Source organism: Halyomorpha halys, unplaced genomic scaffold, assembly GCF_000696795.3.
Source record: "Halyomorpha halys isolate HHAL.00 unplaced genomic scaffold, Hhal_1.1 Scaffold1497.1, whole genome shotgun sequence".
NCBI classification, from domain to species: Eukaryota; Metazoa; Arthropoda; class Insecta; order Hemiptera; family Pentatomidae; genus Halyomorpha; species Halyomorpha halys.
Window position 1 is genome coordinate 54,710 of NW_027112953.1, and position 16,784 is coordinate 71,493.

At 30.5% G+C, this 16,784-nt stretch overlaps 1 protein-coding gene across 1 annotated transcript in view; it reads right to left on the reverse strand.

Moving 5' to 3' along the window:
* Positions 1–16,784, reverse strand: part of thoc5 (THO complex 5) — a 28,612-nt gene that overhangs the window by 4,849 nt on the left and 6,979 nt on the right. The window contains exons 4-12 of the mRNA XM_014435049.3: positions 15,988–16,063; positions 15,735–15,920; positions 12,800–12,932; positions 11,826–11,932; positions 8,704–8,806; positions 5,112–5,214; positions 4,842–4,938; positions 4,040–4,244; positions 1,565–1,747 (exon numbers count right to left, since the gene is read on the reverse strand). Of these exons, the coding sequence (XP_014290535.1) occupies positions 1,565–1,747; positions 4,040–4,244; positions 4,842–4,938; positions 5,112–5,214; positions 8,704–8,806; positions 11,826–11,932; positions 12,800–12,932; positions 15,735–15,920; positions 15,988–16,063 (1,193 nt within the window). The remainder of the gene's footprint in view (positions 1–1,564; positions 1,748–4,039; positions 4,245–4,841; positions 4,939–5,111; positions 5,215–8,703; positions 8,807–11,825; positions 11,933–12,799; positions 12,933–15,734; positions 15,921–15,987; positions 16,064–16,784) is intronic.

The window sequence follows — 16,784 nt, forward strand, 5'->3', positions numbered from 1 at the left end:
CCCACAAAGGATTTGTAGTTTTGTGGTTTTCGAAACATTTTATTATGAAAACAATTCCACTAAAAACTGATGGAATCTATCAGTCCTTGAAGCTTAGAACTTCAATGAATAGAGTTTTTCCCTTCACGCAGTTCAGTTCAACAAATCTCCAATTTTATCCTAGACCTATTTCTGGAATAATTAATAGTACTTACTAAGATTTAATTCTTCCTAAAACTTCTCAAGACAAGTTGTTGAGAAGCTAATGAAAAAAAAATTATAGGATGAATTAAGATACAACTTTTAAGGTAATATAAAAATTTAAATGAATTAGACCCTAATATAGTTTAGTTCACAACACTAACAAGGTCAGTAAAACAAGTGTCGGATTTACGCAATCTGATTTTTTTCTATATTTTTTTTTAGGGGTAAAGTAGGGGTGAGGAGTCTCATTTTTGTATGATCCCTCGTACCACATGACTGCTCCCATAAGAACAGATTTAGGACTTGCAGGCCAGCATCTGGATGAGACGAACCGTTTTTATGGTTGATAGGTAAAAATCCAAAGTATTCACCATTTTTGCCCATCGAAACAACAGCTCAATCTGGACTATTGAAGCGGCAAAAATACCCCCAGACACCACTATGACAACACGTCTTCAACAGATAAGCCATAACACAAGACCTACCCTCAAAATCTCTCTTTGTATACCATAAAATTAACTGTTGAACATTAACACACTAATCCAGCCTGCTCCATCAGGGATTAAATTTGGCTATTGAAAGTATAAGTATATTAACCCCCACGGCTAATTTATATCTCTCAATTTTAACCTAATTTTCCTCACTATTTTTAAAGAACTTTTCAGGTCACAGTAAAGGACTCCTGGACTAAAACACGAATCAGGCCCTTGACGTCAACAAGTTTAATCAAATCAGGATGGAGTGGTGTTAACATTTATGTTAAGGTTAGGCCAACACTTTCTATCTAACAAGCTAAGCCGAGTGTGGTTTCCCTGAAACCAAGTCAAGATTCAGCCTCCATGCAGCACAGGTACAATGTGATCATGTGTGACCCGATCTTAATTTATCACAACTTTAGCTCCAGTTATCTTCAACAGAATTCCAATTCTTTATTAAAGTTTTGTATCACAAGATAAAATATAATATGCTCTGATAATAGATAAGTGCTCCTTGACTCTCAACTACAGGACTTTTATACCTTCATAGGATTTTCTATTTGATCAATTAATGAACAAAGAACCATTCAAACTTAATAAAAATTCATGTCATTAAAAAAAAATCAAATTTAAAAGAATTTCTATTTATTTTAATTTGAAGAATTACAGACCTCAATGATTCAAATTAACCCCTATTTCTAAAAATTTACCAAGATTGGCCTCTAGACAATTTTAAATTAATGTTATATACATGAATATCACAAATAAACTTAATCACAGTGAGTTCAATCACAGTTCATAGAAACACATTTTCATGATAAAATTCAATTAAACCAGTACAGTTAACTATACAACACAACACATAATACAATCTCATATAATTATAAATATGGGACATAATTTACCTTCATCCCGTGAAACAATCCCTTTAAAAAACATATCATTACGAGAAATGAAACAGGAATCCTTTAAATGCTCTAATGATGAATTTTCACTTATTTCTGACCAAGATGAACACTTCCAACTTTTTAATGAACAACACAACTTAATCGACCTCATATCTTTTGGTGCTAAAATTACACCTCTTTCTGTAAAATATAAAGCTTAGTTAAGAACATATAATAATAATAATAAAATAATAATCTATCTAGAAACCTTCCTTTAGTAAATAATGAAGAAAGAATTTAAGACAGATTTCAAAAATGATAATGTAAAATATAAAATAGTAGCAAACCTACTTGCGACGAACTATTATTGATAAAATATTTTTAGATTTATAATTAACAGGCTTAAATCCCTCAACACAAAATATACTAAAGCTTAAACAACATTTCATATTATATAATGTTACTTCAATATATATATTCAATTTTTTTTTTATTCATGGCTTACTTTTACAAATACTACCATTAGAGATCTAACAGCCCAGAATCATTCCAATTTGGATGACGTCATAATTATTCAAGTTCAGTAAGTGTGAACATGTGTTTAATCCTTTGCACTCTGTTGGCTCCTCTGAGGGGGAAATGTAGGTCTAGCATATCACTCTTTCTGGTATTTTAGCAATTACAGAGAATGAACTTATTCCACCACAATTTTTTAAGAAACGCATGTTTTCCTGTAGTTTTCATTTAAAATGGCACAAAAACAGATCAAAATATGATAAAAACATCAAGATGCACGATAAATAAATCAACCAGTTTTAGATTGAAAGAGAACATGTATTCATGATAAACTATATACTTCTTTAATTCATAGAACAATATACAGAATTAGCGGAACAAAGGTGCAATGAAATAAGGAAATTTCATAAGATAATAAAGAAATCCAAAAACTGAGAAAAGAAATTTATAAGAACTCTCTTAGTATTGATGCGTCAAATAGTAAAGATCTCTACAGTGATAAGACTTTGCTATGATTTCGAAACCATTTCTTTATTCTTTTTTTCATTTGATAATCATTATATTTTTTTGTGTTTGGTACAATTTCATTGACTTATACAATTCTGCCAGATAATGTTTTACATTTAAACTCATACAATATCAATAATAGTCGTCCCCATCATTAAATATGTTTCATAATATGTCTTATCACTGCAGAGATCTTTACTATTCGATGCTTCAATACAATGAGAGTTCTTAGAAATTTCTTTTCTCAGTTTTTGTATTTCTTTATTATCTTATGAAGTTTCCTTAATTTCAACGGTGCCGAATGCAAAAGGTTAATAATACTAGATTGTTCCTAGATTATAGAGTTTCATATAGCAGTTGTGACCTAATTACACCTAACTCATCAACAGAATCCTGCCTCTGCAGTCTTACTAGTCTACCTCCTTCTTCTTTCACTTTCTTCCCTATCCACTTCTCGCACAGTCATTTCCCTCACTTGACCCAACTTGGTAATACAGCTATTGCAGCTAATTCGAGGACTTCTATAATAGGCCTGGCACCTCAATAGGTACCCAATCCCTTACCTTCATAAATTTTCATGGGTATCGATCAGAGCTCATTCTATACACAACTGTCTGTACTATCTTTTCTTCAGGGCCCCATCTACTGCTGGGATATTTGGTTCTTCTTAAATGGTTTCGTTCCTAATCCTATTCCTGCTCGTTTTTGAAGCTACTCCCCACAAGTATTTCATTTCTGTTCCAATTATTCGGCTCCATTTTTTGCTTGAAAGGACCCAACTCTTTGATGACACAGTTATATCACTTGCTTAGCCAAAAAATTAGAAGATGGGTATCTATAAGTCAAAATTTATTATGATGAGAGGTTGGATTCTGCCATTAACCAGCGCATAGGAAAAGCAACAAATGTGTACCACCAACTCTTAACATATTAATCAGCAAAAGTGGAGTTGAAAACTAAGATGACTGTGTATGAACAAGTTTTTATACCTCACTAACCAATGCAGCTAAAAATTGGGCAAATATCAAAAAATTCGAAAGCTGTATACAAGTTACTGAAATGATATTTTTGAGAAAAACTCTCTGTAAAAGGGCAGGAACAAACTAATAGAAAATAAACATAGAAAAGAATTGGCATGGTTTGGCCATGTGCAAAGAATACCAATCAATAGACTCCCAAATACTATTTAGGAGGCAAAGGCTGAGAGAAAACGACCACATGGACAAGTGAGGATAAAGCAAGAGGATCTCATATTAGATCTGGCAAGAAACAGAGGAATCACTCTTAGTAAAGTCAAGAAGTTGGTAACAGATAGAGAGGTATTTAAGAAATGGCTCCAGGCTACCCAACACCTTAAGGTTTGTGGGTTGGTTAAAGAAGAAGAAGGGTACATATTGGAATAAAACAAAAACCAATTCTGAAAATAATTCTATAGTAATTTAGTAACATGACAAATCATGCTGTCCTTACCAAAATCTTCCATCAGTGAGATAAGAGATAAACGATAGTGACACCTTCTTTTCAGTTCTTTTATAATTACTGGCATATTCGCCCTGGAAACATCTTGTTTTGGCTCAACTTTACCATCGATGCCAAGGAAATTCAATCCTCCCATTCTTTGCACCCAGACATAGGGGGTACCGTATTTTTCATTATTGAAACATTCTAGCCCAACCTGAAAAATAATAATAACTTATAATAAGTATTAACAAAATATATTAATTAATACATTATAGAAACAAATTAAAGTTTCAAACTTTTTGGAAAATAATATATTAATACAGTATTTTTTTTCCTGTGTAGGTGGGGTGGCATTGCTTTATTAATTAATAAAATTTAATAATTAATATATTAATTAAATATATTTTATGAAATCTCTGCCCTTTGTTACTGTTATTATTTATTAAGTTAAATACATGTGATTTACTAATATACTATACCATAACTATATCTGTTATACATTTTTGTTTATATATTTCTAACATTTATGGATTTGCATAGTCTATTACTTTTGTTTTACTATCATAAATAATATTTTGATTGTTATCTAAATCTCTGAACAATATTTATCTTTTTTTTTTTTTTTTATGTCCAGCATTCAAGTATAATATGTTTATTATTGCTACAATTTTTGCATAATGAGATTATTAGTATTTATATATTCAATACAAGGAAAAAGAAAAATCACTGCAAAATTATTACTCAATAGTTTTTTTTTTTTAATTAATTATTTATTGTATAAGTAAAATAAAATAGGCAAGCTATTAATTACCTTCTTGAGTTGGTAATAATTCTTCAAATTAGGGCTTTCTATGCCTGAATCTCCTTGAAATAAATTTGAAAGAAGTGTAGAGGAATTTAACAAACCACTGGAAAAAATTGAACATAAAAATAATATATAATGGATTGGATTCATTAGTTTAGAGAAATAAATTTACTATATTCATACGAGCAAATTATTATAATCAGCAAATAAAAAATGAAATTATTTTGCTAAACCTAATACATCATTATTAAGAAAAGTGAAATAACAAAAACTTACTGCGAAGATGAGCACAAAGACGGAGCTAGATTTAAAACAGGAATAACAGCCAATACATGAAGATTTTTATAATAATTGAATTGGAGATCGAGTTTACTTCCGTCTGAAAACAAATAATATATGTAAATAATGAATATTTTGTAAATAATTCCATAAATAATCTTAAACACTTTAACTGCCACAAGCCAATAATAATTAAATTCAAATAACTTCAGCTTGAAAAATTGCAGTTTTACAAAAAATTATATTAAAAAAAGGACTGTAATAATATTCTAAAATACCTGCCAAACAAGGCAAACAAATATTAAATAGAAAGAAGTTAAAAAAGAATCAGATAGGATAATTTGTAAGCAATATGTTTGCTGCATAATAGAACTGCATTATGAACACAGACCTCATGTGGGTAAATGTTATAGTACAAGAACCTGGTGGAAAAAATAGTTATTTCACCTTAATTTTTTATTACTTGAATGAAAACTATGAATAATTATAAAGTTGATGAGTCTGCCAGCCATAGTTAAGGGGAATAAAAAATGGTAGCTGTTTCAAACCTTAAAAAAATTTTATTCAGAGCGCCATAGAGAGAAATACTTTATTCATCCATGCTGCCCGAATACATTGGGTTGCTACAATACACAGCATACTAATCAATCCGTGATCGGACATATATAAATTACATATAATTACATGGTATAATAAAATAGAAAGAAAACAGTTTTTTTTTCCACAGTTTTCTTTTACAATAAATTTCAGTCTATACACTAAATACAAATATTTCAATTCATTCCTTTTTCTTTCCCTTTCCTGTTCCTTCAATTTCACCATTTCACAATTTTTATTTCACCTGATCGACAAATTCACTCTCCCGAATTCACCCTCCCAGATCCTCTCTAGTGACCCATTAAACAAATTCACTATTAGACGGCAATGTGAGATCGTACCATTAATAATAGTCACAGCAGTAGACAATTTACCAAAAAACAAACAAATAAATACATTTTCCCAATTAAAACTACCTACTACCTACAACACTAAAAAAAATAATATAATTTAAAGTAGAGTAAATTTATTAAAATATGAGTCAAATTAGAGCAGTTGAATAGTTCCCAAAATTCACTTTTTTGAAAAGCAACATTTCAAAATGAAATAATGAAAAATCAATATTTAGTGAACTTATGTTGAGAAAGAATATATCTCAGGAATGATTATTTTTATAGATATTGAATATGCATTCACTGTTTTGCAAAGCTTGGGCTTCAAGATAAGACTCATCCAAAGTATCCAAACCAGTGAGTGCATCACATGTACATATGATACAATAGGCAGTCTCATCATCTTCAGAACCTGCAGATTGGTGACTCCGTTAATTTTATATTAAAGAGATGTTTATACAGCCGATAGTGTCCTGTCATCCACCTTAAGGTCATCTTGTCCATATGAAGAAGTATTTTAATATTGATATTTTAATTTTACATTTAGTATATCATCCCTCTTCTTTCAGTCCGCTGGTGTTCCTCAGGGTAGTATCCTCTGTCCCATCCTCTACACAATCTATACAACAGACATCCCAACCAATCCTAACACTATCCTCACCACGTATGCCGATGACACATGTGTGCTCGCTGTTAATAATAACCCTTTAATTGGATCCCAAACTCTTCAATACCACATCACAGCCCTCGAAGAATGGTGTTGTAATTGGAGAATTAAAATAAATACCAACAAATCCCATCAAATTACCTTTATCCTACGTCGTAAACCTACTGACTGCCCTACATTTACTTCAATAATGTTGTCCTTACCCCTGTTGAACAGATCTGCTACCTTAGACTACATTTGGACAAATGACTAATCCGGAATCGTCACACAACACTGAAAAGACAGGAAACTGCACGTCAATTTAGACTGTTACAGCACTTACTAGACAAGCGGTCCAAACTTCCAATTCATTACAAAAGACTGATTTACATGACAATTATAAGGCCAATCTGAACTTACGGTGTTGAGCTTTGGGGCTCCACTAAACCTTCAAATTCCTCTTGTATCCAATCGTTACAATCCAAAATCCTTTGTAAAATCCTAAATGCTCCCTACTTTGTCACAAATAAAACCATCCACAAAGACCTTAATGTTCCATTTGTAACCGATCTAGCCCGAACCAGATATCAATCCTTTCATTATAAACTCCCTAACCACTCAAACCCATTAGTTACTGATCTTGCTTCCTCTTTTATTCCAGACAATCCTCCGAGGCGTCTGAAAAGAAGATGGCCTCAAGACCTTATATTGTAAAAATGTTTTTAGAGTGCTACTATTGGGTAGTTTCTCTACAAGCTTGTACCATACTATTATGATTTCCTCAAATTTACTTGATGTATTTATGTACAGTTGTAAATATCAATAAATAAATCTAAAAAAAAAAATTTAATATTACCATTTTAATTTTTTTTGTTCTTTTACATTTTTAAACCATTTGTCATCACCTTTTTATATGTTTTCCTCTTTAAAATTTTTTTTAACTTATAACTTATTCTCACCTTCCAGTAATTTTGTCATCTTTATAATACATTTTTTAACTTAGAGTCTTACTGCACACACCACTGAGCTCATTTAGATTTCTGATCTCCTATAAGTAGGTGAGTTCTATGTTTTATTCTCTTTTTCTCATCTTTTTTTTACCCCATTCTTCTCTATTAATTTTTTTATTTTTCCTTACCTATGCTATTAGTTATGTTCACCAGATATTATTATTGTCATATTTTCTAAACACTTCTTTTGTCTTAATTATTTTTATATTTCGTTTCTTTATTCTATAATCATATTTCTTTGTTTCTTTTCATAACATAACTTTATATTTTTATTTCCTTAATTATGCTATTTCACTTAAATATTTAATTACCTATGTATACATTTTATTTTCCACTACTTTCATCACTTTATTTTTATTAATTTTCATTCTGCACAATTATTTACTTTGATCATTATGTATATTTTTTTATTCATTGGTTGTTATTCTGTTCTTTGTTCTTAATACTGACAAAGGCTGGAAATCCTTAGCACTATTAAATAAGTTTTTTCAACTTATTTGTGATATTTTCTGACCGCACCCCCATCTATGTTCTCCTTATATATATTATCCACAGTCAACTATCTTCTCATCATTAAGAAGTATTTCATTTCTTTTTGTACAGAGATCTTTTAGGAACATTTTTGACTGCTCTCATTTTCTGATGTTCCGCCAGTATGCCTACCCTTTCCATTATAAATCGCCTTAATATGTTTTTACACTTAGTTAGGAATAATACCACATATGGAATTAAGCGTAAATGGAACATTTTCATATCACCTTCTAGAAAGGCCCTCTACCATCTCATTGCCTTTAATGCCTGTGCGTCCAGGCAACCATTCAAACCATACTTTATTGGCTTAATTAAATTTTAATCTCTTCCACAAATTTAAAACAGATTACATAATTGCTAAGAACAAAAAATATTAAATAATACAATTGAAGAAAATAAATTAAAGATTCCCTAATACAAATAAAATTTCGAATAATTTTAAATACAATCCAAAAAATAATTATTATATATACCTTTCAGCAAAATTTTGAGAATGACTGAAAGAGGGTGTTTAGTAAACAACTTTTGCCGCTTTGCTTCAGAATTCTTCTTAGCTTCACTTAATGACCCTTCCTCCTACAAAAAAAAAAATATATATATATATATATCCATTGGAACAATAATAAATTAAGATTGACTATTGATTCTAAATAACTTTAACTTGTGTTTTTAACCCCTTAGCTTACAAATGCCTGAGACATACTAAATTTACTAAGCCAAGTTCAGTACAGTTCACTTAGATTTGAAATGTTACTAATCGACTATTAACTTCTTCTTTTACTGGCACATGAGGCTGCCCTTGGCCTGCTCAACGGCCGCCAACCATCTTTCTCTATCTTCAGTAAAGGGTAACTGGGATCCTCAGTTGTCGCAGATCCCGCCTCACAGCATCCCTCCATCGGCCCTTTGGCCTACCACATTGCCGCACACCATCTGGAACGTAATTGTACAGTTTATGAGCCACTCTTTCCTTGTTCATCCTCATTTCAACCTCAAGCCATTTAAGCCTCTGTATCCTTATGTACGAGGAGATGTTACATTCCTTATAGAGCCCAAAAAAGTTCACCATTTTTCCTTCTTCCCCAATTACCATTCTCGCATACGGGCCCTAAGATTCTCCTTAGAATTACTCTTTCAAACCGGTCTAGCAGGTTAATGCTTTTATTGCTTAGGGTCCAAGTTTCTCTACCGTATGTGATGACTGGCCTTATCAACGTTTTGTACAGAGTGAACTTGGTGGTACAGCTAACAAGTTTGCTTTTGATTAACCTTACAATGGAGAAATAAGCTCTATTTCCAGCTGGAATTCTGCTTCTAACTTCTTCTCTATTATCCTGGATCTCATGGATAATAGAGCCAAGGTAAGAAAAACTTCTTAGCACTTCGAAATTATAGGGGCCCATTACAAGGCGACTCTGCATCTGGTCCAGAGGCTTCTTATCCAACAGCATAATCTTGGTTTTTTCCCCATTAATATGCAGGCCAATCCTTTTTACTGCGACATCCATCGCTTCGAAAGCAGTCCTAATGGTCTGCAGGGATCTACCGATGATGATGACGTCGTCTGCATAGGCTAGAACTTGGGTCATCTTTGTGAATACTGTTCCTTCCTGATTCATTCCTGCTCTATTTATGATTGCTTGTAGAGCGATATTAAACAGGAGAGGAGCTATTTGGTCACCCTGTCTTAGGCCACATTCCACTTCAAAAGGCTCTGATAATCCACAGAATTTTACTTGGCAAGTTGTGCTCACCATTGTGCATTTTACTAATCGAGTGAGTTTACTAGGAAGCCCCAATTCATGCACAGCCACGATGAGCTCACTCCTTATGATTGTATCATAGGCAGCCCGAAAATCAATGAATAGCATCCAAGTTGTCTGCTGATGTTCTTTTATCTTCTCAGAGATTTGCCTCAGGGCAAAGATATGATCAATAGTAGACCAATTGGTCTGGAATCCACCTTGATAATCATCCAGTTTCCGTTCAACATACAGAAGGAGCCTATTATACAGGGATAAGGAAAAACTTTTATACACAGTGTTAAGCAAACTAATCCCTCGATAGTTGCTGCAAATCGTTGAATCTCCCTTTTTCTTGTATATAGGCACTACTACCGCCTCATTCCACTCCTTGAGTATGGTTTCCTCTTCCTATATCTGAGCTATTAGGTCCTGCAGTTTCCTGGCGACTTTGTGATGCCCTGCTTTAAACAATTCTGCTGGGAGTCCATCATTACCGGGTGATTTATTATTTTTAAGTTTAGACAAGATGTCTTCGATGTCCTCTACATCGGGTGGAATGGCTTCCAAATCTTCATCATTAGTACCCACTGGTGATCGTACACGGTCTTCCAGACAATTCTCTGCTTCTCTCGGGTTCAGTAAGCTCTTGAAATTTTGTCGCCACCTTTCTTGCATTTTTTTCTTCTAGCATTAGTCGTATAGTAGTAGCCATGGTCGTCGTTGATTAGGTTGGCTTTCCTGATCGGTCCACACTTGATGTTAATCACCATTAATCGACTACTAGCAACTATCATAATTTAACAAATTACTACCGCCATCTTAAAAAAATATTTTTCTGATCAGAAACAAGACACATCCATCCATTACATTCCGTCATCCAATGTGTTCGGCATTCCTTAATTAAGTTATTGTACCCACTTTTTCAATTACCTATGTCTACATTTTATTTCCCGCTTCTCTCATCACTTAATTTTATTAATTCTATCTTGTAAAACTATTCATTGTATGTGTAAAATTATTTTGTTTATACTTTCTTTTATATTTTTTATTTTTCTATACTTAATGTGGTTGTTATCTTGTTTTGTTTTTAGCCCTGAAGAAGGCTAGAAACTCTAGCCGAAACGTCGGAACATTAAAATAAGTTAGTCATACTTATTTGTGTTTCATTGACCGCACCCCCAACCATCTTCTCCTCATTTATCATCCACGGTCAACTATCTCTCATAATTATAATCCTTTTATAGTCCTTTATTTAAAAAAAAACCTTAAGATGCTCTTCTTCTCTTAGTGTAAGAGGCCAAGATTCGCATCCATAAAGAACAGTAGAAAGGATAATAGTTTAGTAAATTCTAACATTAAGTATCTAGCAAGGTGGTATAAGAATATAAGCTAAAATTTGAAGACTGATCAAGTAAAAAACATGAAAGAGGAAAATCACGCCTGAGGTAGCTCAATAAGGTGAAGAAGATGGCAGATTCTTGCCCAGGATAGAAGAGAGTGGGGGAAGGTAATAAGAGAGACCCAAATTTTCCAGGACCATAATAAAATAAATTAGGTTGAATACATGAAGAGATCTAGATTAAATTTTGACTCAGCTAGTGGATCTGAATTACTTTAATTTATTTATTTATTGCTTAAGCCATTCTGATATTATAATAATCAGTATAATATTCCTTGAATTAGTAGGTACCACCATAAAATAAATATTAATTGCTAGAGGAGAGATTTGAACCAGTCATTACCGTGATGCCCTTTATTGTCACAACATTAGCATATTAAGAATATAATGACTTATTAACACAAAAAGAAATAAATATTCATTTTTATAAAATAAAGTGGTATCATTTTACCAATTCACTATCTTCTTCAGAGGTTTTCTCTTCTTCGCGAAGCAGATGGGATTTGAACCGCCTGGCTTCAGAAATATTACCCTTAATATCTACTGATACATCTTTATCTGAAAACGATAATTTTAAATAGAACCCCAACATTTGCAATTAGAAAGTTATTCACATCACATGCACAAATATTATAAAAATTAAGAGAGCATAATTATTTATACTATTAAATTAATTTTCACATATTTCAAATTAAGTAAAAATTAATAAAAAAAATCGATATTCATTTTTAAAAAAATGAATGTTTGTTTTATACTTAAGTAAGATCTCCGAAAGTTCAAAACCAATTTACATATTTGTTTTTTTAAAATTTCAGTCTCATCCTGAGAAAGTTCTTTGCTAATGAAATCCAAGATTTATAAAAAAAAAAAAAAAAAAATGAAGATTAAAATTAAACATTATTGGTGCATAACACAAAATGTATATATTTTTTCATAAACTGTATACGAGACAATATGATAGGTAATGTGATTCATAAACAAAGAAAAGGAAATGACCTTAAATGGAAAGTTGGCAATTGGCCGTAAATGGCAAAGCCAATTTTCGATACCATAAATAAATTTTTTTTTTTTAACCCTGTTATTTGAATAAAGGAATAAATTCCCTATCAAAAAAATGTCATTGAAATCGGACAATTATCATCAAATATAAGGTGTACTGAATGTTTTTCTGATAATTTTAAAAATTTTGTTGAGGAATTTATAGACTAGACATATAAAATTATAATATGTACATATATTTTAAACAAATTTATAGCAAACTTAAAGTTGCATTCATTCAATCTATATATAGTACATACTGTATACAGTATATCAAATCTAGCAATAGCGAAGCATTACCAAGTCAGCTAGTATATAAATATAATATCATTAACATGTTTTAAAATAATTATAATAAGGATTTTAACAATAAACTATAATACATACCACAAGCATCACTAAAAGCTACCGCCTGAATATACAAGAAATACAGCGGTTCAGGTAATAAAGAGGTATAATCACTCATAGGCAGTGATTTGAACGGTGAAATGCCCAGTTTATCTTGCAAAGGCTGAGTGACCTGAAAGTAATATGAAAATAATAAATCTCAGATTTATCAGTACATAACAAAACAAATTTATAAAATAAAACATACAAAGATGGAATCTTTTGATGTATTTTTGCATAACGATGAGAATCAATTAATACAGAAAACAAGAATTTGCACATTATTTAACATTCTATTATTATAACTCTTTTTCAACTATACCCTAGGTATATTGTCACTTAGAAAATAATAATCATAATTTATATAGCATTTATTAAATACATTTATAACAGCTGTTATTACTATTCATAATGATTTCATTATACTAATATATTGTCTTATCGTTTTCTTGTTAAGATTTTTTTTGATATCAGGTTTATTTAAACAGTCAAAACAAAATTACAACTGAATAAAAGTTTTTATTATTTTGAAAACAACACACATAGAAATATAATAAAAATAAACATAATACAAATTATAATAATTTATACTTATTAAATATTAAATTTCTATCTTTTAAACATTTTAGCTTTATTGCTATATGATTCTAGGAATATTTGAAATATAGGAAAAAAAATATTTTATTTATATAAGAAATGCAATATCTTGAGGATTGAATGCCCTACTCACATAATTTTAGTTCACAAAATACCACAAACAGTAATAGATTCTCCTGAGTTAAATGCTCATTATCAGGAGATAAACTTGTGATAAACTTGAAGGGAATTCTTAGTGTAAGTTGAAAACTAGAGATTTAAGTAAAGAGACATGGAACATAAGAAGTTTGAATTCTTCTGGTGGGTCAAAATTGGTCACAAATGAGGTTAAGGAATAAGATCGTGTATTATACAGTTACAAACTTATTTATTTTAATCAGCCATTACTTAAAAATTCCCTCGAGTTTTTTTAAATCATCCTAACAAATTTTGTTATAAATGCAGTGAAATCACCTGAAGACCCAATATAAAGCATTCATCTATTAGTGAAAAAACTTTATGAATTTTATCCTGAGCATAACGTGGGGTATTAAACAAAAGCCTAAACCCAACGCATCAATTTTTTATTATGAAAATGGCACATCTCCGCGATGAAAACAGTCATCAAACTGACAATGCTTTTTGTTGAGTAAATTTTTAAGTGGTCAGTCCTTTCATTTTTTTATATAAATTTCGAATGTTATTATATTAATCAGAAACTTGGTCATCAATACATCATCTATAAAAAACAGAATTTTGCATGTATCATAGAAATTTAAAAGAGGCAAAATTATAGAGCACAGCAAATATCTAATAAAATGATAAGCTCAAGTGGTTTCCATTAATGAAATAATAGGAAATTACACAAAAACAACAACCCATAGATATATACATAAAAGAACCAAGCATATATTACAGTAAAAAATAATCAATGATACGTATTTTATTTTCTCAATAATATATATTTTATTTTATTTCAATACTGTTTTTTTTTTCTTTCAGTATGTTTTTACCAAAATGTAAAACACAATTATAATGCAATTAGTTCAAAGAAATATGTTGTGTATGAGAGACTATCACAAAACATAGTAATTATTATAAACATGAAGAAGGCTATCATATATACATCAGATAAGCCTGTAAAGCTATCATCTTGAACCGTCCTGATGAAGCCCTACTACAAAGTGGAGCGAAACATCAGATAATAAATAGTTGTAAACTATTTTTGTTCTTTTTGACCGCAACCTTGACCATCTTCTTAATATTTGAATATATACAGTCAATTATATACATATTAATTATTATACATTTTATATTTATGCAATAAAAACTTTAATAAATAAAAAAAAAAAGAAAGAAAACCAGTCAGAAGAATAAAAGAAAATTATAAGTAACAAAAAAAAAACTAGGTTAATAGTTACATAATGAATGATACATTACATAGGTTTATTACATAATAATACATAAAACGAAGATGGTTCAGGTGTGGTCAAAAGAACTCAAAGAGTAGTTATAAAGAGTAACTATTTATTGTGAAACAATGTTTCGCCCCACTTTGTAGGGCTTCATCAGGGCTAAAAATGATACAAACAACTAAAATAATGTAACAAAGTAAGATAGTAGATAATATGAAATAAAAGTAAACTAAAGTATGGCTACATATTATTTAAAATATATTATATATTATATCATAAATATGAACAAAGTAAATTAAAGAAAATAAAAATAAGATGTAGAGTGAAAAGTAAATAATAAAAAATAATCACAAAAAGCTATTAAACAATACCTCATTTGTACCTTATTTTCGTGTGTACTATCTTTTAATGTATACTGTATTTTTATATTTCTTTTTTATCTAATTTTTTTATTTCTTATAATTTCTATATTTTTTAATTGTCTAATACCTTTTAGTAATTCTTGAATATTCATACTTTTTTTCCGTACATCTCATTTTTATTTCCTTTAACCAACATTTTAAATCGTATTTAGCCACACTTCAGTTTATTTTTATTTTATAAAACTTTGCAACATTATTTTAGTTTTTGTATCTTTTTTAGCCCTGATGAAGCCTCGCAAAGTGAGGTGAAAGGTTAGCTCATAATAAATAGTTTAATTAATATTTGAACACTTTTGGCCCCACCCGGACCCTACTCACGGTCAATCAACGATCTTCCAATAATAATACATGTTAAACCAAAAGTTTAATAAATCTTTTCTTCTTTTTTTAACTTCATTAAATTTATACCAAATGATATATTTTTGAAATACCTTATTCTAAAATATCTTTTAAATTCATAGTTATTCTTTCATTAACTATCATTAAATCAATTAATTGCAATTATAAACGTTATGTACTTACAACTAAAACTTCCTTAATAAGGGGAGCTAAACTGTTCAAATCCTTTTCTTTCTTTTCAATTTGCTCAGTGATGTGCGACTTCTTGTCCTCTAAATCGTTAAGCAAAGTCGCTAACTCTTTTCTCTGAGTTAATTCCCATTCTAAACGAGCAAGCTGCAGTTGATGTTCATCAACTTTGGTTATTTCCTGGAATTTTATCAAGGTTTATTTTTCATTCTTTTAATTCATCAGCATTATGATTATTGACACTTACAGGCTTTGATACAGTGGTTGGAGATTTATCATAGAACTCTTGAACTGGAATTAAATCAATTCCAAGTGGTCGCGACCTAGAAAAAATTAAAAGAGTTTAATAATTTTTTTATTTTATTAATAAAGCATAATTAATTAAGAACAAATAAATTTTTGGACATTTTCTATTAGAACAAAACATTAATACTTCCAATTACAATATATAAGTACTGCGATCATAAACAATTTTGAATTCCATTATCGACAGAAATACATGTTTTAAGGACCCTGGAGTCGAAATAATCAACTTTCGCAAAATAGTATACACAAAATTTCAAACTAATTTTTAATATGATTACAATGAATGATCAACATTTAGAAAAAAATGTAGAAATACTGAATTTTGTTTTCTCTTACAAAAATAAATTTTCTTGTCTTAGCTTGGCAAATTAAAAAAAAAAAACTTCTTCATTTAGTAAGCTTTCCAACTGTATACTCACTTTTTTATTACCTTTCAATTTGTAATTTAATATAAAAAAGATGTGGATGAAGAAGGTAAGAGGAGCGAGTCATCAGGTTCCGCAGAACTTCCTTCCCCTAATAATCTCCTCACGGGCACAAGAGATTTTAATGAAAAATCATCTGTGATTTGAAGTTATAATTCTGGGGAAAGATTGCCTTCACTTTCTGTGGTGGTCCCACGAGATGAAAACGACCTCCCCCCACTATAGTTAGAATATGATTGGAGAAGTTTGTCGTGGGGTGTGGTCAGCAAAGAACAACATAAATAAACAAAACCATATTTATTTATTTTATGCC